This window comes from Prionailurus bengalensis, chromosome C2 (genome assembly GCF_016509475.1).
Source record: "Prionailurus bengalensis isolate Pbe53 chromosome C2, Fcat_Pben_1.1_paternal_pri, whole genome shotgun sequence".
In the NCBI taxonomy this organism is placed as follows: Eukaryota; Metazoa; Chordata; class Mammalia; order Carnivora; family Felidae; genus Prionailurus; species Prionailurus bengalensis.
The window spans coordinates 133,606,416-133,630,504 of record NC_057350.1 but is presented as its reverse complement, the minus strand read 5'-3'; the positions used below and the strand labels follow the sequence as shown (position 1 = coordinate 133,630,504).

Here is a 24,089-nt window from a genome sequence, read left to right as displayed (position 1 = left end):
ATTGGTTCTCATGGGTCACATGCTTTCCCTCAATCATCGAAGCTAGGTGTATCCAAATCTGATTGGCCAGGCCTGGGTCACGTGACCACTTCTGAGCCCTGGGTGAGGCCCAAGAAAGTCAAGGCTGTTAGCATTGGGCTGGCAGAAAAGATGGGGGTTTGTGGGCCCTCACACTCCAGTGTTTGTGGAGATGTGTTACTCAAATGGCTAGGATTTTCTGTGGAATGGTGAAAGAACTGGGTCAGCGTTATCTTCTCAGGGAGAAGGCTGGCTTTGTGTTTAGCTTTTAACGCGTCTTGGATGAATAGGCTTGTTGGTGGTTGGACGTCAGCCAGCCATGCATCATCATCCCTGGCAACACAGCCTCATTTATAGAGGGAAAACACTGATGTCAAATCAAGTCCTTTGGGTGCAATACCCTTTGATGGCCACACGCTTACCCAGGCTGGTGGTCCCAGGATCTGCCCACCAGCATCCCCTGAGAAGCCCTGTTCACTCTTTGGTAAAACCCAGATCTGATCTGGTCATGCCTCTGCTTAAAAATTCACCACGGTATCTTAGCACAGTTTTTAAAAAGGCAAAAAAAAAAAAAAAAACCCCAAAAAACCCCGTCCTACCCCATTCCCATCTTCGCCTCCCTTAAGGGCAGTTTGATCAGTTGACCATATTTTAGCTGATTAGGTATTAACTTCTATGACTTAATGGTGGGCTCTGTGTGGCTGCTTGTTGATTTGTCAGTTTTAGTTAACCATCTGCCAGCATCCCAATTGGAAAATGAAATTTTCATTTCTTTCCTCCCTCCGTCCCCCCAAACCACCTCTCTTTCTCACTTCCTTTCCTCCCAACAGAACTATCTTGTAGTCAATATTCAGTGTACGTTATCGCAGCTGTGGAAGTGCTTCACAGTGGAGCCTTCCAGTAAACTAGATCACTTTTCTTTTTGTGGAAGAATGCATTCTTTGGTCATTTCTGCCAGGGGCTCATGGGAAGTAAATTGAGATTTACGTGAAAAGAAAAAAAAAAAAAAATCCACCCCGTCTCCCCACTGTGCTGGGATAAAGTTCACATGCCTTAACTCAGCACCCACACCCTTCCTTGCTCCAACTCCCACCAGCCCTCCCGCCAGCCGTTCTTTGCTCACGTTCTTCCCTCTGCTTCTAGTGCCCCTCCCTCCCTGTCTGGTGAAATCCCCTTTCTTCGGGGCCTGGCTTGGGTGACACTTGGGGTGGCCTTTCCAGCTGTGTGTCCGCCGCACTGTGTGTGTATTGAGGCCTTAGTGTTTATCACGCTGCCTTATACTTGTCTATTTACTGCTTGAATTTAAATCTTGGTTCTGCCATTTCCCAGCTCCGTGGCTTCAGGCATGTTACCCTCGGGCCTCAGTTTTCCTCTTCGTAAAATGCGAATAACAGCAGTATAGCACCTGCCTGATCAGGCTGTGATTGCACGAATTGAAAGCATTTGTGGTCACGTCTGCCACATAGTAAATTGCCCATCTGGGCTCTGCATCCCTCTCCCTCCCTCAGAAAGGCAGGCTTGGTGGGCTATATTCACCCGTGCCCAGAATAGCTCTTGGCAAATCAACAGTCTCCGGGAGCCGGGCTGGGCACCTCAATGGGTGATGCAGGCTGGCTGTGATTCAGGCAAAGGGCTGGTGGGGACTGGAAAGGGAAAGCCGGGCTGGGCACCTCAATGGGTGATGCAGGCTGGCTGTGATTCAGGCAAAGGGCTGGTGGGGACTGGAAAGGGAAATCTCTTTCTAAGGGGGCGTCTCCTCCACTTCTAGCCAGTGGTTTCCAGGTAGGAATGAGGGCCCCATGTTGCTAGATTATCAGATTCTTTTTATGAGAAAATTGAGAATCCACTTTAAAAAAAAAAAAATACAGATTTTCCTGACATTTAGTACCCAGCGTACGGACCAAAGGCACTAAGCCTACTGGCCCAGGGGCCACTGGTTTGGGGCCCAATTCTCATTTTACAAAAGAGACCCGGAGTGATGATGTGATCTGCCCTGGGTCACACGCTGTTGATGGCCCTCCGTTTTCTCACCTGTGGTCTGGATACAGCACTGGTCCTGCGTCTCGTCAGGGTGGGGACTTGAAGAATTCAGTCATGCTTGTGAGTGCATTTGCAAAGCATCTGCCTACACGGTGTGACAGGTTGTTACTTCCGTCCTGTCAGCTGCCCCTGCCTCAGAGGGACGACCTCCGTGTTTTTAAAACAGGATCATGGGTCTCTTTTTGTGCCAGGTGGTAATGGGGGATTGCGTGTACTTGCTGAGCATGTGCTGTGCATCCAGGAGCTATTAGTTGTGTTACATTTGCATTCTCCTTTATTCCTTTTTTTCTGCCCTCCCTATGAGATGGAAAGTAACGATTTAATTGGTAATAAAAATGATGAGTCCAGAAGTTGCCTGATGAGGGCCTCACAGAGGTTTGGTGGAGATTGGATCCATCTCTCTGGTTAAAAAAAGAAAAAAAAAATCCCGGGCTTCAGACAACATGCTGCCTCCTACATATTGGAAATGCAGTCTGGCCGGGGCTCAGCGGGGCTAGTCCCTGGGCTGCCCTGTGCACCCACGCCACTTCCTCTCCAGGACAGACCTGGTGTGCTTTGTTTCCAGAAGCTGTAGCAGGTGACTGCGGGCCTGGCCACATAGAAGAGAAGGCAGAGAAGAAGATGATGATACGGGGCCCGCGGAAGGGACCAAGGCCAGTGTCAGAAGTAGGATGGGGCTCAGGAGCTGAGAAGCGCCCATGTGAGGCAAAGGCAGCACCCTCGTATGCTCGAGTGCCGGCATCATTTTCAAACCCATCTGGCAAGTCCTGGTGCAGTAGGATGGAGGACACACAAGTGGGACACACAAGTGGGACACACAAGTGGGACACACAAGTGGGCAGAGCCTTCTTCACCCCCTTGAGCCATCCCCTTGGCCCAAGAGGCCCCTACAGTTCGATGCTTAGAGATAGTCTTCAGATAGTTGCTCATGAGGCGGGCCCTCTGCAGCCAGTGGAGCACACGTGTTTGTGTGTTTGTTTTAATTTTTTTTAACGTTTGTTTTTGAGAGAGAGAGAGGGAGGGAGGGAGGGGCAGAGAGAGAGGGAGACACAGAATGTGAAGCAGGCTCCAGGCTCCGAGCTGTCAGTACAGAGCCCGACGTAGTGCTCAAACTCACGAACCTCAAGATCATGACCTGAGCCGAAGATCGGACGCTTCACTGACTGAGCCACCCAGGTGCCCCAGCACATGTGTTTTACCAGCTGGGTGGCTGCTCGGTCTTGGGGCAGCCCCACGGCTGGTGTTCATGCATTGTTCCTTCTCTGAGTATCTATTTCCCCTCTCAGATGTGTGCCCCTTTCATCCCACCCCCACGAGGCTGTGTCAGGCAAATGCCTAAGGGAAAAGGAGTAGAGGGGTGTGGGGTCTGGAAAGTACTAACCCAACCCTCCAATATGTCGCCCTAGACATTGGACTGAGTTCCTTCTTTTTAATTTTATTTCCTCCTCGTGAAGTCCGTGGATCTGGGTTTCTTGACTTTGACACTGTGGTTAAGCCTAGAATGGCCTGCCTCCCTCTTCCTCCCTTCCAACCCCTAATTGAGACCTAAGTTGCTTGTAGCTGCCTCCAGGATGGGTGGCCACCCTTATCTCTTGCTGTTTTCCACATTTCAGACTTCTAGTTTCATTCAGACCGTGCCGTTCCCTCTCCCCTCTTGGCTGAATATGGCTTCTCTGCCTGCTCGGGGCTCAGTATCTCCTCTCCCTCTCTCCCAAGTGACCATTCATGCTCCGGGCTTCTGTATAGATATCACCCCTCTGGATGTTTTCCAAGCCTCTCTCTCACCACCCCGTCCCGCCTTACCAGACCTTGTGAGGTTCTCTGCTGCTGGGTTCCGTGGCACCTGTACCAGTCTCATCCTGGCTTGGACTTTTCTGGAATGGCTATAATGCCTACCTCACCCGCCAGACTGGACGTGTCCTGTGGGCAGGGACCAAGCCCCACACCCAGCATAGGGTCTGGCATGTGAGAAGTTTCTGATCAGTGTTTCTGCATGGAGGACTACATTATATGGTTGAGGACTCCATGGGAGCATAGGACATGGTGCCATCACTGAAGCTGCCCACTGAGGAGATAGAGCTTTTAAATCAAGCCTGAGCTGTCCACCTTCATATAGTAGTCGCTGGCCACACTTACTTTTATTTTTATTTACTTTCATTAAAAACTTTTTTGGGGGCGCCTGGGTGGCTCAGCCGGTTGAGCCTCCGACTTCAGCTCAGGTAGTGATCTCACGGTCCGTGAATTTGAGCCCCGCGTCGGGCTCTGTGCTGACTGCTCAGAGCCTGGAGCCTGTTTCGGATTCTGTGTCTCCCTCTCTCTCTGACCCTCCCCCATTCATGCTCTGCCTCTCGCTGTCTCAAAGATAAATAAATGTTTAAAAAAAAAAAATTAAAAACTTTTTTTAATGTTTATTTTTGAGAGAGAGAGCACAAGTGGAGGAGCAGAGGGAGAGGGAGACACAGAATCCGAAGCAGGCTCCAGGCTCTGAACTGTCAGCAGAGCCCCGCGAGGGACTGCGAGATCATGACCTGAGCCAAAGTTGGCTGCTTAACCGACTGAGCCACCCCGGTGCCCCCGTGCTTATTTTTAAAATAGAAATATACTTAATTAAAACTGAATAAATTGGAAACCCATTTCCTCAGCCTCCTTAGCCAATTTCAAGTGCTCAGTAGCCAAATGTGGCTAGTGGCTACCATATTAGACAGTGTGATAGAACATTTCCAGTATCACAGAGTTTTAGACGGTGCTGCTCACAAAGATATTAATTTAGGAGCTTGTAGGTTCTGTGAAGGCCCTCCTTGGTGCTTTTGGATAGAGAAAGTCGATTTTCGCGGATGCCTCCTTAAGCCTCAACTGTTCCTCGTTTTCTCTTGGCTGCAGGATGCTCGTCAGAAGTTCCGCTCCGTTCTGGTGGAAGCAACGGTGAAGCTGGACGAGCTGGTGAAGAAAATTGGCAAAGCTGTGGAAGACTCGAAGCCCTACTGGGAGGCCCGGAGGGTGGCGAGGCAGGTAAGGTAGCCCCGCTGACCGTCTCCCTTGCCTCCGCCCCAAACCGTGTTTTGGATGCGCCTTCTGACTTCTGTGTCCCCGGTCGAAGGTTAGAAGCACGAATCCCCCAGGATGCAGAGCCACCACGACTTTGTATACACTGCATTTGAAGACAGCGTCTTGCTTTCTCCTTCCCCCTACCCAAGCTGCTCCATTCCAGCTCCTGATGCTATTAATAGAGTGTGGGTGCTGGCATTTGGCCGACCCTGTGAGTGGGTGCCACCTGGATACCGAGATAGTGCCCAGATCCGCCCCTCCCAGGCAGCTGGGCCAGCTGGTGTGGACGAGAGGACGTGTCTAGAAGACAAGGTGTCTTCCTCTGCCCTCTCTGGTGATCGGCTGGCAGGCAGCAGGCAGAAGACTCCCTCCCTTGCAGCGTTTCCTCTCTGGTTTGAGAGGAATTTACCATTTGCTTCTCTTGAGACGTGGGTTCTTTGCCCCGACAGCCCAAATCGGCAACTGGGGAACTGGCACCAACAAAGGGGCAGCAGAGGGGAGCTGTGGTCAGGCGATTGCTGGACGGCATGGGACCGGGCTCTGGTTTCAGAGTGTGTCCTCCTTTGTCCCCACTGAGGTGGTGCAGTGTTCTGCCTCTGTCCCCTCCCAGCCTCCGCTAGCCGGGCCCCATGAGTGGGGGGAGGAAAAGAGCCCCCGACCCTCACCGGTGTCTGCTGGGTGCCAGCCTCGGGGCTTTCGCACACCCCCGCTCGCTCTGGCTTCCTCGCACCATGTCTTTTCAGTGTGCGTGGCCACCCAGAACGGGCCTAAGCGGTTGGTCCAGAGTGTCGGTCCCATCCGTGTCGTGTGTTTATGTGACGGAAGGTGCCGGTAAGAAAGTGTTCAGTGAGTGATGGGACGTGTGCACCAGGGTGCACATGCGTGCGGTTGGGCACGGTAGAGCAGGGAGGGTGAACTCTTGGGGAGACGAAGCCTCAGAAATCTAGGAACATGTTCAGACCAGACCTGTTGAGGGTCAGGGGCCAGGACTTGGGCGTTCTTCCTCTTTGCCCTGCCTCCGCGGGCCTCTCAAATTTCTCATCAGGGGATTCCCTTGATGCTTTAGTGGCTCTCCTGAGATCCTAGCTGCATATGTGTGTTCATACTCTGAACCCTGAGCTGAGCTTTCTGTTTGGAACCTGCCAGATAGGTTGCCTTATTCCTAGACAGAATGGCCACCTGAACCCTTCCTCCTTCCTGACCAGCTAAACCGGGTTGGTCAGCATGAGTGCCTGTTACTCACTGGGCTGCAGCAAACTCTGAGCAGCCGCCCCCTCTTTCTGCCTTTCTCTGGGAGGTGAAACCCTTCTTAAAAGGTCCTCCGGACCCTGAGGTATTGTCTCCAAAGTGCCTGTGTCTCACTGGTCTTTAAGGGGCACCCCCAGCTGGGATGTAGCCCAGAGTAGCAGTATTCTTGACCTGAAATTGCAGTGCAAAGGGTTTGGGTTTTGGGTTTGAGGAGAAATTTACGATAATTTAACATAAACATTGATCAGTACCAAGGAGGTCGTGAAACCTTTTCTGAAAGTCTTCAACACTTGAATTTATTGCCCTCTGACTCTCTTGAGCCCACAAATATCTCTTAGAACTGTCTATGTGCCCGTGCCTCGGGATCGTTAAGACTGGTCTGTTAACCTCTTGGAGTTGTGGCAGTGGTTTCCTCACTTGGTCCCCTGAGCTCGGGCTTCGACACCAAGCTGGTGAACAGGACCTTTGTGTTCAGGGACCAGTGGAGGTTGGCCCATCAGGTCACTGGCCCCAGCAGGTGGGAGGTGTCCATTTTTGGCTGTACTTGTGTCACATGTGCTCCTACCTCAGAGTCGTGGAATTTGCTGGTCCTTCTGTTTGGCATTGTCTAGTTTTTTAGTGTTTATTTTGAGAGAGAGCGTGCACAAGTGGGGGAAGAGCAGAGGTGGGGAGAGAGAGAGAGAGAATGAATGAACGAACGAACGAATGAATGAATGAATTAATCCCAAGCAGGCTCCACGCTGTCAGCACAGAGCCCGACATGGGACTTGAACTCATGAGCCGTGAGATCGTGACCTGAGCCGAAATCGAGAGTCAGATGCTTAACTGTCTGAGCCAGCCAGGTGCCCCTCTGTTTGGCATTGTCTTAACCCCAGAATCTTCGTGGTCTGCTCACTCAGCTGTTCTTCACTTTTCTGCTCAAATGTCACTTTATCAACAACAAAGCCTCCCTGGGCCACCATTTAAATAACTGCTACTTGCTGTCTCCACCACCGCCATCCCTTGTTCCTTGATGTGCTTTTTCTCCATGGCACTCTTTCTGACTTGTTATTGTTGTTTGTAGTAGCGAAGCTCCGTGAGGGCTAACGGAACAAATGAGTGAACCATGCATTGACAGGCCTCCAGCAGGGCCAGTGTTCCTCCCGGCCCTTCCTTGGCATTCTGAGCGTTTCCTTTGTTGTCCCTGGTCCTCCCCACCCCCCCGCCCCCCGGCTTTCCTGCCCTGTGGCCACATAAGCGGAAGGATAGGAACACAGCTGGCAAATCTGTTCATTTAAATCTCATTTGCCGGGTAGGTCCCCAGTTGTCTGTGACACATCTGGGATAGATCTCCTACCACTCTCTTCTTTTCCCTCCCCAAATCCTCTTTGATGGGAAAAGAGGTAGGAGGGAGCTGGGTTGGCAGAGTCTCACTGCTGGGCAGCTGTGAACTATGGCATCGCTCCTTCCTCTCATCCCTTCTCGTGGCTAGTGAGGCTAGTGATCGTGACAATTACGGAGTCCCTTGGGTGAGCCACTGAGTCATCAGGTCTCACAAGATAATAGCCAGACCCTGGGGATGACTGAGTGACTCACTGTCAACCGGCAGAGGCCAAGAAGAATGTGAAGGGAACCCCTGCCTTCTTGCAGGTGGGGCAGGAAAAGGAGGGCGGAGAAGGCCCAGAGTGACCTCTGCCCCTCGCCCGCAAGGGACCTTGCTGGCGTATAGCCGAGGAACTGGAAGGATGCTCAAAGGCTGAGGCAGGGCACGGATGTCACATTTCATCTGGGCCCACGGTGGGCTCTCTGGGCTTGGGCCAGGTGACTGGGTCTGTTTGTGTACCAGCATCCTCTGACCTTCCTGATGGCGAAGGGGGTGGGGCCCACCTCCAGCGGCTGCCAGTTGGGCTTCCTGTTTTCTTCCTCTCTCTGATCCCCACCCCCTTCCCTTCTGTATTTACAGACCCTCTGGCTGTGTACAGCAGGGGCGGTCTCTGAGCATCTCCTTCAACGTGTATCGTGAGGCACTGTGTTCCCAGAGCCTCTGCCTCCTGGTCTAGGAAGCAGGGGTGGTTACGGGAGCCGCCTCGGCTCTCCCGTGAGGTTGTCTCAGGACTTCAGGGAGGCACCGTGTTTGACAGGGGAATCCCTGCATGAGCGTAGGTTTCAGCTGCATTAAACAACTTTTTTTGTTGGAGAAAATTTCGAAAATAGACGAAATGAAGAAAAGAAGTCCCTGTATCTTCTGTTAATATTTGATGTGTGTCTCCTTTTTTTTTTTGTTTTTTTGTATGAGATCATCCTGGTGGTGGTTTTATGATCTGTCTCTCTGAATGCCCATCCGAGCCCTGATGCAGAAGAGACTTAAAGAGCTTGGTTTTCCATAAAGAGTCTACAAAGAGTTGTAATTGTTGGGTCAGTAGAAATTGTATTTGCTCATCAAAAATTTGCGTTAACTTTATTGGTCCTGTTGTCACGTTGGATAAGGGATGAGTCAGCTCCAGTCCTCTGATTGTGAAAATCCAGCCCAAATTCCGCCAAGAGGAGGGAGAACATAGCCCCCCATGCCCAGCTGGGGTGGGGGCAGGGAACTGGCTTTCATTTATTTGAGGGTTTTTGTCCTTGAGCCAGAGCATGTGTGTAAGGCTGCTTTGACATACCTGTCAGCCCACGTGGCCTTCAGCGTGTAGAAGGCGTCAGTGTCTGATGAGGGGGTGGAGCCATGTGAGCCCGAACAGTTGAGCGTTTCTTGCTAGCTTTGCTCCTGGGGCTCTGACTGGTCTAGCAGTGGCCCTGGGCCTGTCGTTTTTATCACTGCCAGTCCCAATGCTTCCGCTTTTTTGTTTCTCTTTTGAAAGTGTGGTAAACTATAGAGAAGGTACATATCACCATTTGAGCCATTTCGAAATGTGTAACCGAGCAGCATTAAGTATGTTCCTATTAGGGAGCAGCCCCACCGCCATCCATCTTCAAGTTGTGTTAGATGCCAACTCTCCCTTCCTCCCTCCACCCCAGCCCTTGGCAACCATGGTTCTACTTTCTGTCTCTGGGATTTTGAGTCTTGAAGTGCCCCATACAAGTGGAATCATGCAGGGGCGCCTGGGTGGCGCAGTTGGTTAAGCGTCCGACTTCAGCCAGGTCACGATCTCGTGGTCCGTGAGTTCGAGCCCCGCGTCAGGCTCTGGGCTGATGGCTCGGAGCCTGGAGCCTGTTTCTGATTCTGTGTCTCCCTCTCTCTCTGCCCCTCCCCCGTTCATGCTCTGTCTCTCTCTGTCCCAAAAATAAATAAACGTTGAAAAAAAAATTAAAAAAAAAAAACAACAAGTGGAATCATGCAGTATTTGCCCTTCTGTGACTGGCTGATTTCACTTTGCATAACCTCTTCAAGGTTCGTCCATGTTACGGTGTATGTTAAAATTTCATTCTTTTTTAAGGCTGAGTAATATTTTGTGGTATGGGTATAGCACATTTTGTTAATCTGATGGTGAACATTTGGGCAACTTTTGTTTTTTATTAAGTTTGTTTGTTTATTTATTTATTTATTTATTTATTTATTTTGAGAGAGAGCAAGACACAGACCACAAGCAGGGAAGGGGCAGAGAGAGAGAATCTCAAGCAGGCTCTGCACTGAGCCCAATGCGGGGCTTGAACCCATGAACCATGAGATCATGACTTGAGCTGAAACCAAGCGTCAGATGCTTAACTGACTGAGCCACCAGGATGCCCCAACTCGTATTTTTAAATGGTTGCAGTGTGTCAGAAGACTTTGCAAACCTGAAGAGCAACATAAATGCAAAATAGGGTCATTCAGTGCTAGAAGTTGCCTGTATTGTGTTTATGAGGCCATGTGAGTCCACGTTCTATACTCAGCCTCCTTTGGGGAAGTAGGTGAGAGGAGAGGCATTTGAAACTTGTAGAGTGACTTAGCTGTAGGACAACCGGCAAATCTTGGCCTTTCCTCTGAGCCAGACAGATTGGCTTTGAATCCCACCTTACCATTTAATAGGTGTGGGACTTGGGGTGGATTACTTAATCTCTGTGCCTCAGTTTCTTCATCTATAAAATTGTGTATGTTAGCTTTTTCTGTGAAACAAACCACCCCAAACCTAAAATGGCCTAAAACATTTATTTAGCTCATGATTCGGGTGGGCAGTTTTTCTGATGTTAGATGGCTTCATCTGTTAGGCACTTGGCCTGTCGTCAGCGAAGGCATCCCGGGTGACTGGACCATATGAGTCTCATCCAACAGGCTGGCTTCTTCCCGTGGTGTTGGGATTCCAGGAACTAAAAGGACAAGCTCTCTTCGAGCCTCTTCCTGCATCACATGTGTTAATGTCCTGTTGGGCAGAATAAGGCACACGGTCAGTCCAAATTCAAGAGGTGGGGAAAAATAAAGTCCACCTGTAAAGCACCTGTGAAATGTTGTAGCCATTTTTGGCAACTTACCATAGTAATGGAATTAGTACTTGTAAAACGTTTGCACCAAAAAAAAAAAAAAAAAAAATCTTCTTATTCCAGATGTATTTTCCTCTCAAATATTGTGTCTGTCTCTCTGGTGAATCTGCTGCCTTGAAAACAAAAGACCACCACACCAAAAACCTCTGGATGGAAGAAACAGTCCTGTGTTGGGTAAAGTGTCAAGAGTGTGAGGACAGGAGGGTGACCCCACGCAGTCAAGGAAATACCGAGTTGCTTGTGGGGGTAACATGTGCCAGAAGGTCAATAATAATGCAGAGGGAGTCTCTGACTTGCCTGTTCACTGATCGCAAACACCCTGAGCCCTCACAGACAGTGTGGTGAGGGCCTTGAATGCGTGGATGGAGAGTCACGTTTGCCACGAGATGAGACCGGTCAAGTGCATCAAATAATGCCTTGAATTCTTACGTTAGTCATAGAGGAACAGAGCATTGTAGTCTTTTTTTTGGTTGGGGAATTCTAGATGCTGATTTTGTTGGCAGGAGACCTTCGGTAAGTAGAGAAGTAGAGGGCCAGGTTCCACAAACTTGGGACGCAAACTCGAAGACATGTGAAGCATGGGTCCTTGCTCTCTTTACTTGTTGGTTTTGTTTTTTTTTCCTTCTAATTTATTTTCTTTCATTCAACAAGTATTTACTGGGTTCCTACTAATTGTAGAGCACTGTTGTAGCCACTTGTCAAGAATGGGACAAAGACCCTAACCCTGTGGAGCTGGCATTCCCCTTTTAGTCTTATAAAAGCATGTGGGGTGGGGTGGGGTGTTTGGGGGCAAAAGTGGAATCTCTGTTACTGATCTGATTTAAAGTGTGGGGTTGCTCCCCCCTCCATCTGAGACATAGAGTGAGTCCGTGGATTATAGTGGGCTAGTGGGTTGGCAAGTTAAAGGTTTCTGAAAGTGTTTTCTGAGCATCTCCCCTTTGTCTGTGCTGGCCATTGTGGAGCATAAAATGTGGTCTGTATCATCCAGGAGCCCTGTCAACACATACAAATAAGATGATTTTTACGGCATAGGTAATTACAGTCCATTGTTCTTATTCACAATAGTTATGTTCTCCAAAGCCCCTACCCGGATGCCTGGGTGGCTCAGTCAGGGGTCTGACTCGGTTTCAGCTCAGGTCATGATCTCACAGTTTGTGGGATTATTGGGCTCTGTGCTGACAGCATGGAACCTGTTTGGGATTCTCTCACTTCCCTCCCCTGCTCATTTGCATGCTCTTTCGCTCTCAAAATAAACTTAAAAAGTTGCTACCCGTGCTGAATTAGAGAGGCATCCTGTTGAGGTATTGCTTGTAGGTGAAATACAGGGTCAAGTTCCTGAGAGCCTCTGGTCACATTTTCATCAACTGCCCCATACGTAGCCTTGTTTTACATATGTCTGTCTTTAAAGGCATCTTACTTTATATATTTCTTAATAATTATATACAGCACTTCTTTATAACAAAACACTAGCCAAGGAGGGTCAAACATTTTTCCGACCCCGGGTGACACGATTGTAAATTTACTTGGCTTTGAGCATCACACAGTGCTTTTTAAGTTGGTCAAGACCTCCCATGCATTGATACCAAACAGAGTCCACAAATTTAAACTTGTCCGTAGCTTCCTCATGCGCTACGGACGTGACTTTAGCACTCACTGGAACAGCCTCTTGTAGGAATCTGCAAATTTCCTCTTTCTTTTTCTAGATGCACTGTATTGTTGATTCATTAACAGTAGACTCATGGCCAACAGCACTATGACTCACACCTGAATGAAGCTTATGTAAAACATGTATTTTCTCCTTACATAAGGCATGTCAGAGCCTTCTTGCACTTAGGAGCACTAGACAGCGCTTCAGCACTAGGCTTGGGGGCCAAACAGCTGAATCGAACAAAAAGCACAAAAATGTGAGAAATGTGGCACTAAGACAGAGATGGACAGTTGTTTACAACATGAGAGTTGAAACAAGGAGGCAGAGTGTTGCCTTGTTGGACCTCAGCTGGGAACATGCATGTTGAATAACTAAATGTTTTGCTTCTCTCGGTGGGTCTGGACCCTGGAGATACCATAAATGCTGATTTGGGGTAACAAGTTGTAGCGAGTAGACACATTTGCAAATATGGGATCCGTGAATAAGGAGAATCATTTGTATTCACTGAGTAAAGAGTCCGATGGGTGAGGCTCGTTGGTTAGACAACTGAACCACAGGGCACAGAGGTAGACATCGTGTGGAAGAAGCCAGCGGGTGGTGAGGTCACTGTAGGGGCTGGAGTTGGAAGCCTGGGCAGAAAGGTGCACCTGAGCCCCGAAGTGCAAGAGTCTGGGTAGAAAAGAGAAAAGAGCTGAGATCTGAGGGAGAAGTCAGTGTGGACGTAACCTGGGGTAAGTGCATCATCAGCTCCAGAGCTGTGGAAAGGAAGCTTTCTGGGAGCTGAAGAGCCAGAAAGGGAAGGAATGACGGCCAGCTGAGCGAGTACCAGACAGCCTCAGCCCGGCCTCCACTCAGGGTTGAGATACCACAGAGCAGCCACAGTGGGCTCTTATGTGGGGGGTTCTATTCTTTGAGACGGTGATTAGACATTGAAGCCAAATATTGTGTCTTCCGTTAATAGCGGCATCATCTTTTGAGATCTGTGTGCCAGGCACCATGTGTACTGCTCTGTGTAAGGGAGAGCATTTATCTTTCCTGTTTGTCCCCATATCACAGGTGAGGGACCTGGTCTTAGAGCCCAAAGACCATTACTTGTGTCCGTGCGTAAACCCTTCTGGTGTCATGGCTTAGTCTGAGAGCATACGAAGGCCAGCTTTAACAGATAGAGTGGTTAACCGGCAGTCAAGAATGAGTCACTGGGAACTCCGAGGTTTTGACCTGAATAGCCTGAATGCTAGTAGGAAGTTGACTGTGGGGATCCAGCTTTGGGAGAAGGGGTTGCGCTCACCCTCCTGAATGTTAAGCCACGACGGGGGCCGCGGTGGGAATGTCATGGGCGAGGATGCAGGATGGCTTGGAGGGGGGGAGCTGGGAGTCGACTCTGGACAGTTTACTGGAAGCGTGTGCATGGAAAGAACTGAGTCAGAGCTTCAGGATGGAGGGAAGGAGGGAGAGGAGAGGAACTTTGGCACTCTGTGTACAGAGCACTTTTCTACATACTTCAGATGCAGGAGGGAGGTACTTTTGTAGGTTTTGCAGAGCGGGAAACTGAGGTTTAGCGAAGTCGAGTTACTCAAGGCAGTGTCCCTGCCTTTTCTGCTCAGGGGGTAACTGTGAGGCTCTTCTTCCAAGCAATTTGGGGCCCTTTGAAACTCCTTCCCCTTGTGGCACGCCCTCCTGGTTCTCCTGCGACTCGGGCGCGACCTCGTCATGCCTCCCTTCTTCCCGGCCACCTTTCATTTCCGCTGGGCGGCAGCTCCCACGTAGGACTCGGGTGAGGAGGTCTGGGTCACTGACGTCCTTCCCCATGGCCCCGATCATGTTCCCACTGGGGGGCCACAGGCCAGTTTCTGGGAACTGCGTCATCCCTGCGGCCCAGGGTAAGGGCAGGCGGTGAGTGATGGGGCACCTGCCCCAAGGCAGAGCTCCTGGTGATTTACAGTCGGAGAGGAGAATGGACTGTTAACTCTTGCCTGTAAGACTGCATCCTGCTTTGCAGTCTTGCTTAGAATTTCTGGGGAAGAAGCAGGTGCATTTGGGAAGCCTAGATGCTTGATCACAGATGGGGTCAGTGGGAGGGTCGAAGTGACCCAGGTCGAAGCCTCCTGACACAGAGTAGGTCTTGAGGCTTACGTCGTCAGGGCTCACCTCCCTGGAGTCACTGCGCCTCGTGCTTGGCTGGCTGTGCATCAGGCTGTGTTGGGGCTGCAGCAGGGCGTGTTGCTGATCCTGGGGTTTTCTCCTCTGGTGGTGCAGTGGGCCGCTTGCTTTGACCCTTTCCTGCCTGGCAGGTGTCAGGAAGCTACCAGTGCGGGTCTGGTCGCAACAGAGTCTCAGCCCAGCAGTATTACCCCCCATTACCTTGTCAGTTGGGAGTGTCGTCAGGGCCAATTCCCTCTTCCTTGTCCCCTTTGCCTTTCATGGGGTCATGGCTGATGCCCAGTAAGTGCTGCTTGGCGGGCAATGTGCTGCCTGAAGCTGACACAGGTGGTTTGTCACCGCGGCTCGAAGGTAGTGGGAGGTGTGGAGTTTGGTACTGTATCCAAAACCGTGAGGCTTCTTGGATGTTTCTCTTCTTTCTTTCCATCTTCAATAAAATTGTTGCGTTAACACGGATCGACCCTTCCCTCCCCTCTCTGTAAACCGCTCTGGAACCAGTGGTAGGACGACCGATGTCTCAGCTGAAGAAAATCAGACTATGGGACATATTTTTGTTTTGTAAATGGGGGTGGGTCTTTTTATGCTGTCAGGTAACAAGGTTTGGTGCCGGACAGATGGTGGTGTTTCTCTTGAGCGCTTTTGGCTCACCTTTTCGTTCCCTTTCCTCACCTTGTGGATACCGTCTGCCCACCCTGCTTTCCTTCCTTTCTCCTCCAGTCCCCCTCCAAGCCCTCCCAGTGTGACTTCATATTCTCCTCCTTTCCTTCTGTGAAAATCTACCCTGAAGAATCGATGGCCTTATTCACACTAAGAAGCAGATGAGCGAAAACAGTCAATCAGAGAAAGACAAATACCATATGATTTCACTCGTATGTGGACTTTAAGAAACAAAACAGATGAACATAGGGGAAGGGTGGGTGGGGTAGAGAAGAGAGGGAAAAAACCACAAGAGACTTTTTTTTTTTTTTAATTTTTTTTTTCAACGTTTATTTATTTTTGGGACAGAGAGAGACAGAGCATGAACGGGGGAGGGGCAGAGAGAGAGGGAGACACAGAATCGGAAACAGGCTCCAGGCTCTGAGCCATCAGCCCAGAGCCTGACGCGGGGCTCGAACTCCCGGACCGCGAGATCGTGACCTGGCTGAAGTCGGACGCTTAACCGACTGCGCCACCCAGGCGCCCCCACAAGAGACTTTTAAGGACAGAACAAACTGAGGGTTGACGGAGAGAGGTGGTAGGGGATGGGCTAGATGTATAATGGGCATTAAGGAGGGCACTTGTGATGAGCACTGGGTGTTATATGAAAGTGATGAACCACTGAAATCTACTCCTGAAACTTGTATTACACTGTGTGTTAACTAACTTAAAAAAGAAACACTCAAAATAATAAATTAAAATTAAAGCAATGTAAATACCTGAACCTAAAAAAAAAAAAAAAAGTAGATGAGTGATAAGGCTTAGGGATTTACAGACTCTGGACATCTGAGTAGCTCTGCTTTAGAAGCATTCCCCTGTGTTGGGACACTCTGCTTCCTGTGTGTAGGACTGCAGATTCCCAGCTCAGGGTCTGTGGCACAGCAGAAGCTTCTTGTGTGTGAAGGAACCACATCCATTCCCAGGAGGGGAGTGTGTGTTCATTTCCGCATGGTGGAATGTTTTCATGGAACGTAAACCAGAGGTGGAGGCAGCAGACAGAATACAGGATTTTTGGTTGATATGAATTTCAGATAGTTTTTTAAAAATACCTCCGTCTTATCAAACTCAACACCCCAAAAACAAATAGTCCAGTGAAGAAATGGGCAAAAGACATGAATAGACACTTCTCCCCCAAAGAAGCCATCCAGGTGGCTAACGGACACATGAAAAAACGCTCAACATCACTTGCCATCCAGGAAATACAAATCAACACCACAAAGAGATACCACCTCACACCCGTCAGAATGGCTAAAATTAACAACTCAGGAAACAACAGATGTTAACAGGATGCGGATAAAGAGGGACCCTTTTGCACTGCTGGTGGGAATGCAAACTGGTGCAGCTACTTGGGAAAACAGTGTGGAGGTTCCTCAAAAAATTAAAAATGGAACTACCCTATGATCCCACAATTGCACTAGGTATTTATCTGAGGGATACAGGTGTGATGTTTTGAAGGGGCACATGCACCCCCATGTTTATAGCAGCCCTATCGACAATAGCCAAAGTATGGAAAGAGCCCAAATGTCCATCGACGGATGAATGGATAAAGAAGATGTGGTGTATATATATATGATGGAGTATTACTTGGCAATCAAAAAGAATGAAATCTTGCCATTTGCAACTACGTGGATGGAACTGGAGGGTATTATGCTAACTGAAATTAGAGAAAGACAAATATCATATGACTTCACTCGTATGAAGAATTTAAGATACAAGACAGATGAGCATAAGGGAAGGGAAGCAAAAATAATATAAAAACAGGGAGGGGGACCAAACATAAGAGACTCTTAAACATGGAGGATAAACAGAAGGTTGCCGGAGGGGTTGTGGGAGGGGGGATGAGCTAAATGGGTAAGGGGCTTAAGGAATCTACTCCTGAAACCATTGTTGCATTGTATGCTAATAATTGGATGTGAATTAAAAAGTAAATTAAAAAAGGTAAAAGATACCTCTATCTCATGTGATATTTGGGACTTACGTAACTAAAAAAAAATTATTTGTTGTGTACCTGAAATAAAATTTCACTGGGAGTCCTCTGTTTGTATGTGTTAGATCTAGCAGCCCTCCAAAGGATGGGAGCTGTGTCATCAGCCAGATGGATAAGGTGGTTTTTGGAGTCAGCCCTGCCCCACCTCAGGTCCCTGAATTCATGGCATGTGCTGCTATGGAGGGATTCTGGTCCCTGCTGTGCCATTCCTTAGTCTGTAGCCTTGGGCGGGTACAAGGGAACGTGTAGGAGCGTCCAGGACAACTGAGAGCACTCAGCATCTCTCACTGAAGTTCTGCTCTCCTAAGCCTAGTGTTCCCAGGAAGCAATGGGTTTCTAAGAAAAGTGGCTGAGTCTACGATCACGGCCCCCCTCAGCCTTACCAGCTTGATTGCTGAGAGCTGGTCAGCTCCAGACAGAATTCTGAAGGGCTCCGTGAACGGGCCACACAAACTAGGTCTCTTCTGAAGGATCTTCCCAAATGTGGGCCCCTCAGCCACTCTTTCCCCCCGACTTATCCAGGCACCAACTGGCATCTGCCTCCCTTGAACTGTCTCCCCTTCCCCGTGCTCAAGTGTCTTTGTTAGTTTGATCGTTTATTCACGTTTGTGTGTTAATTTTTCATTTGAAAGCTTTGCTAGGCGCCGCGGCGCCTACATTCTCACAGGGGAAGGAGTGCCTCTTTGGTTCACTTAGGGCAATGATCTGCTAAGTTCAGGAAGCCTTGCTTTGTATGTTTCCCTTGGAGGAAGTAGGTTGAATGGAAGTAAGGAGGAGACCATTTGTTCTTCAATTCGTTACCAGCCTCAGCACATTCCTGTGGCAGAACACCGTACCGCAGAGAAGATGGTGGGCCTTTTTTATTTCTAAAAGTCATGGTGTATCGATCTCCTCTAAGCTTCTCTTATTCTTTGAATTTAAGTCTCTTGATCTCAGGCTGAGGCCAACTAAGAGAAGGTTGTCTTTACACAGAGGAGACTGGGAAGTCTGTTTTCACACCGGCCTGGGCACTCAACCAAGGTGATTGAAGGCATCTCTAGTGGGTTCTTTTGAGAACAGTTGGAAGGAAATCATGAGAAGAGGGCGCTGTATTGAGTTTATGTAGATTCCTCTTCTGTCTGGCCTCATCCCAACACCTCAGGCCGTAAGAAGATATAAAGCTCCACAGCCTGAAGTCCTGAAATTTACATTGCCTTATGCACAAAATAATGGCCTCCTCTTATGTCAACCAGGAATTGCATTTGGTTGCAAGTAACCAAGGACTCAAAGACAGTCGTCTACACACATTAGGATACTTTCTCCTGCTTAAAAGGAGGACCCGAAGGAGGCAGTCTAGGTTGGTGCTCTGACCCCATGGTCATCTGAGACCTAGCGACTTACGTGTTGCTCAGTCCTATGTGAGTCCCAGCCTCCAAGCCACATCATGGTCCAGGGTAGCTCCGGGAGCTCCAACTGTCACATCTGCATTTCAGAAGAGAAGGGGTAAAAGAGGAGTGGGGAAGAGACATGTGCTTCTTCTCTTTTAAAGAGTCTACTTGGGGGGCGCCTGGGTGGTGCAGTCGGTTAAGCGTCCGACTTCAGCCAGGTCACGATCTCGCGGTCCGTGGGTTCGAGCCCCGCGTCGGGCTCTGGGCTGATGGCTCAGAGCCTGGAGCCTGTTTCCGATTCTGTGTCTCCCTCTCTCTCTGGCCCTGCCCCGTTCATGCTCTGTCTCTCTCTGTCCCAAAAATAAATAAACATTGAAAAAAAAAATTAAAAAAAAAAAAAAGAGTCTACTTGGAATTCTCAGACACCACTCTGCTTCCATTTTACTTCCAGAACCCAGTCACATAGTCATGGGTAGCTGCAAGGGAGGCTTGGTTTGGGTGGTTTTTTAGTTGTACGTTAGGGTGGAGGGGAGGATAGATATTGGGAGGCAGCCAACCAATTGTGCCACGTCTGTGCTGTGGTTTGCCTGTCTGTCTTGTAGAAAGACTCTGGGTTGGAAGGAGTTAGAGGTGAGCAGGTGTGACCCCAGAGCAGACCAAGGACTCACTGGAGTAGGGAAATGTTACACCCCGTTTTCCTCTGCTATGTCACTTCCCTCCCTTCGTGGTATGTGGAGAGACTTCCTGTCCTTTATATTATGTGGGAGACCTAGGAGGAAATCGTAGTAGCTTCCCACGAAGGTGTAACCGTGTGCGTGTATGTGTTTTGTCAAGTCACAGAATCCATTGATACTTTTCTTTTAACAAATACGAATTAAATGACTCATTTCCTATCGACACTTCTTTGGTAGAAGCCCTGCTGTCTTGCGGGGATGATTGAAATAGCCTTTCAGTTGGTGTCCCTGCCTCCTGGTGCGCGCCCCCCCCCCCCCCCAATGCCTCCCAACTGAATCTTGCCAGAGTCAGTTCTGCTGGTAGTTCCCAAAAAGTTTGGCGTGCGGGCGGGATGGTTGATTTTGTATGTCAACTTGGCTGGGCCACACCAGCGCCGAGGTATGTGGTCAAACATCATTCTGAACGTTTCTGTGAGGGTGTTTATCGGATGAGATTTGCATTCAAACTGGTGGGATTGGAGTAAAGCAGATTGCCCTCCATAATGGGGGGGGGGGGGGAAGGTGCTTGTCCAATCAGTTGAAGGCCTGAATGGAACAAAAGAGCGACCTGCCCCAAGCAAAAGAGAGTTCTGTAGCAGATGGTCTCTGGACTTGATTAAAGTAGTGGCTGTTCTCTGAGTGTTCAGCCTGTTGTCCCACCCTGCAGATTTGGACCTGCCAGCCCCATAGTTACGTGAGTTGATTCCCTAAAACCGTTTTCTTTACAAACAGACATACCTTGGGGATATGGCAGGCTTGGTTCCAGACCACTGCAGTGGCACAGTAAAGCAAGTCAAGTGATTTTTTTTTTTCCACCGTGCATACATAAACTTTGTTTATCTTGTACCGTAGCGTATTAAAAGTGCAATAGCATTATGTCTAAAAAAAAAAAAAAAAAAGCACATGCCTTAATTTAATCGCCCAGTCAGTAGGTTGAGCGTCCAACTCTTGATTTCAGCTCAGGTCGTGATCCCGGGGTCACGGGATGAAGCCCTGTGTCAGGCTACGCACTTAGCATGGAGCCTGCTTGGGGTTCTCACTGTCCCTCCCTCCCTCTCCCCCCCCCCCACCTCTCTCTCTCTCTCTCTCTCTCTCTCTCTCTCTGCCCTTCTCTCTTGCTCATGTGCTTGGTCGCTCTTTTAAAACAAAAGGCCTTAATTTAAAAATATCTTATTGCTTGAAAGAAACGTGTTAACCGTCATCTGAGCTTTCAGTGAGTTGTAATCTTTTTGCCGGTGGAGGGTTCGTCTTGGTGAATGATCAGACGGTAGTTGGTGCAGGTTGGGGTGACTGGGGCACTTTCTTCAGACAACAGTGTGAAGTCTGCCTTTTCAGTTGATTTTCCCTTTCTCGAATGATTTCTCTGCAGCGTGTGATGCTGTTTGATAACATTTTACCCGCAGTAGAATTTCTTTCAAAGTTGGGAGTCAGGGGGCGCCTGGGTGGCTCAGTCAGTTGAGCGTCCGACTTCCGCTCAGGTCACGATCTCGCGGTCCGTGGGTTCGCTCCCCGCGTCGGTCTCTGGGCTGATGGCTCGGAGCCTGGAGCCTGCTTCCGATTCTGTGTCTCCCTCTCTCTCTGCCCCTCCCCCGCTCATGCTCTGTCTCTCTCTGTCTCAAAAATAAATACATGTTAAAAAAAAAAATTAAAAAAAGTTGGGAGTCAGTCTTCCCACACCCTGCTGCTGCTTCGTCAACTAAGTTTACGCGATACTCTAAATCCTTCATTGTCATTTGAACGACGTTCACGGCATTTTCACCGGGAGTAGTTCCCATCTCAAGGAACCACTTACGTTGCTCATCCCTGCAAAGCACATCCTCATCCATTCGAGTTCTATCGTGACATTGCAGCAACCCAATATAATAATAATGAAAACGTTTGAAATATTACGGGAATCACCAAAACGTGACAGACTTGTGAATAGATGCTGTCGAAAAGTGGCGCTGATGGGCTTGCGGGACACAAGGTTGCTACAGACCTTCAGTTTGTAAAAACCTCAGTGCTCTTGAAGTGCAGTAAAGGGAAGCAGCATGGACGTCGGTGGGCACGTCCTTTTGGTTCTGTTTCTCTGGAAAACCTTGACCCGTACAGCATTCCTGTGTCCAATGTCAGGCCCGGATCTGAGTGCGGACACAGGGCTTTTCAGTCTGGCTCGTGCACTGGCACCTGTGTTCTCGGTGCTGCGCCCCCATGTACACCCTCAGCCCCCCGCCCCCGCCGCTGGGTCCATCCTATGGTTGTGCTCCCAGCTTCGGAGCACACGATCCAGCATTTTGCATTGTTGCGTATTCTGTTCTCTGCCTGTGGTGTCTTCCTCCTCAAGCTGACTGGCTCTGTGATGAGCAGAATGGCAGCCGTTAGCCACATGTGACTACTTAAAGGCCAGTTAATGAAACTGAAAGTTCAGTTCTTCAGTCTCCTTAGCCACATTTCAGATGCCCAGAAGCCACATGAGGCCGATGGCTACTATTTTGGGGACGGCACACATAGAGAACATTTCTGTCATTGCAGAAAGTTCTCTTGGGCAGCTCTACTTGGCTTTTATCCTTTGCCTAGTTAACAGGAGGGCACAGGTAACTGCTGCAGTTGCCCTGCAGTCCCCTCGTTCACTAAGCTTTCCTTCAGCTTTGCTTCTTGAGAATTCGATGAAGTCTACGGCCATCCCACCCTGAACGCGCCCGATCTTGTCTGATCTCGAGAATTCGATGAAGGCTACGGGTATTATCCTCGGAAAACCTGTGTGCACGGGGGCATAAATTACAAACATAGTTTCAAGGTATTCACCAGCTTCCCTTAAAGGTCACCCACGTCCTGTGGGTTAATAACTATGAGCTAATAGTGCTCATGCCGCTCGCCTATGTAACCGCTGGCACTTCTGGAAGGCTTACCGTGTGCCTGTTCTGAGCAGTTGGCGTGTATTAACGCATTCCTCTGAGCCACACCATGAGCTAGCTTCTGTCGTCACCTGCATTTTGCAGATGAGGAAATTGAGGCACAGAGAATGGAAGTGCTTGGGGTCACCCAGCCAGTGAGAGGCCTGGCCGGGATTTGACCCAGGCAATCTGGGTTCCAAGTCTGCGTTCCTCACCTCTACGCCCGGGGCTATGAACCCTGCCCTGGAAACCTGAGCTCCCCGAAGACAGAAATTGCTTGTTATCCTTTGCAGACCTTCACAATGTGCGGTGCACAGTGAAGGTGAAACAAATGCCTGACGAAAGGAATGCTTGGAATTGAGTTACACAGGCTTAAGGCATAATCGTCTTGGCCCTGGGACGTTTGGATTCTTCCACGGGGTGTCTTATCCTTTTTCTTAGTTTTATTGGCTGCAATTTGTTTCTGACCCCTTAGAGCTGGGAGACAGCCCGAGTGCTCAGAGCAGCTTTGCTTGGCAATCGCAGGCGGAAAGGAGAGGGTTTGCCGGGAGACCCGGCTCACTTGGAACACCCCCGCCACGCCAGCTAGTGCTGCCCTGAGCTGGGGACCCAGCTGCCGCTGCGGCCCTGCCACAAGGCCGTTCCTGTCTTTTTCAGATTCCTAGGTGACTCAAAGTGGCACCACTCTAGCAGCCAGGGGGCCCTGGATGCCTGTGTTCTTGTGTCCCCGTCACTTTCTGACCGTCAGCTCCTGCTGGGGTTTGCTGGCCTTAACCTTGTTGACGTCTTTGCCTTGTACTGCAGGAGACCCCCAGCTTTTCCATTTACTGAGCTAAGCAGGGAGCTGTGTTGTGCTAACTCCGGTTTATGTCAAGCCCTCCTTTTCATCTGCATCCCCCTGACCTTGAATTCTTTTGGAGATCTTACTGCAGGTAGAAGTTAAAATTAAGCCAAGTCATGCTGACCCAGAGACAGAAGATGGGCTGGAGGGGAGGGGGGTTGACATTTCAGTGAATTGGTTGTTCCCCTGGCCGTACTTAAGTGTACCTGGCAACGAATAGTGCCAGATGATCCAGGGAAGCCCGAAACTCAGAGAAGGTGGGAAGAGGCAGCCAAGGTCTTTGGCTCAAGAGGGTTTGGAATAGTCTCTAAGTGCAGATTCTTCATTATTCTGGTCATAGTGACTCACAAAGGTACAGAACGTGGTCGCTGCCTTCTGGGAGTTTGTAATTTCGAGAAGACCCAAATGAAGAGCAAAATAATTCAAGAGACGTGTTATCCATGTGTTCACATACTGGGCAGTTTTCAAAGTGCTTTTCCACTATCTTGTGATGTGGCGAACTGCTGACATGAGTATAGAAACTTGGTCCTATGGATTCAGAGGGGGTAAAGTTTCACCCAGGAACAAATTTTCTGGAGACCCACTGGGACCTGGGTTACGTATCTTTTTAGCTTGGAGGAGGCAAGGTGGAGTGGAAGGGGGAATTATTTCGATCTTGAGAGAATAGCATTCACACCACACAATTTAGCACAATTTAGTATATACAGTTAGGCCATTATTCAGGTGAGTTTTCACATCATGTAAATGGGCATTTCCAAGGAGAATTGCACCCAGAGAGACATTAATCTGAGTGTGTGAGCCACAGAAGAAAAAGAATCACAAGGCGTATTAAAAGATTGACCACAAGGGAGTTGTCTGAGGCTTATCATTGGTACCCAACCTGGTACCTTGATGAAACACGTATTTATTGAACAACTGCAGCCATGGGCCACTAGGGCTAGGTTTGGGGAATTTAAAAATTCAGTGACACAGTCCCTGTTCTTCTGAGGCTCCCCGGGTCACCACTGGTGATGGTGCTG

General features: G+C 49.3%; 1 protein-coding gene across 1 annotated transcript in view; it reads left to right on the top strand.

Annotated features, from left to right (window-relative positions):
- The window catches only part of SH3BP5 (SH3 domain binding protein 5), a 77,171-nt gene that overhangs the window by 21,574 nt on the left and 31,508 nt on the right, over positions 1–24,089 (top strand). The window contains exon 3 of the mRNA XM_043595432.1: positions 4,939–5,067. Coding sequence (XP_043451367.1) covers positions 4,939–5,067 — 129 coding nt within the window. The remainder of the gene's footprint in view (positions 1–4,938; positions 5,068–24,089) is intronic.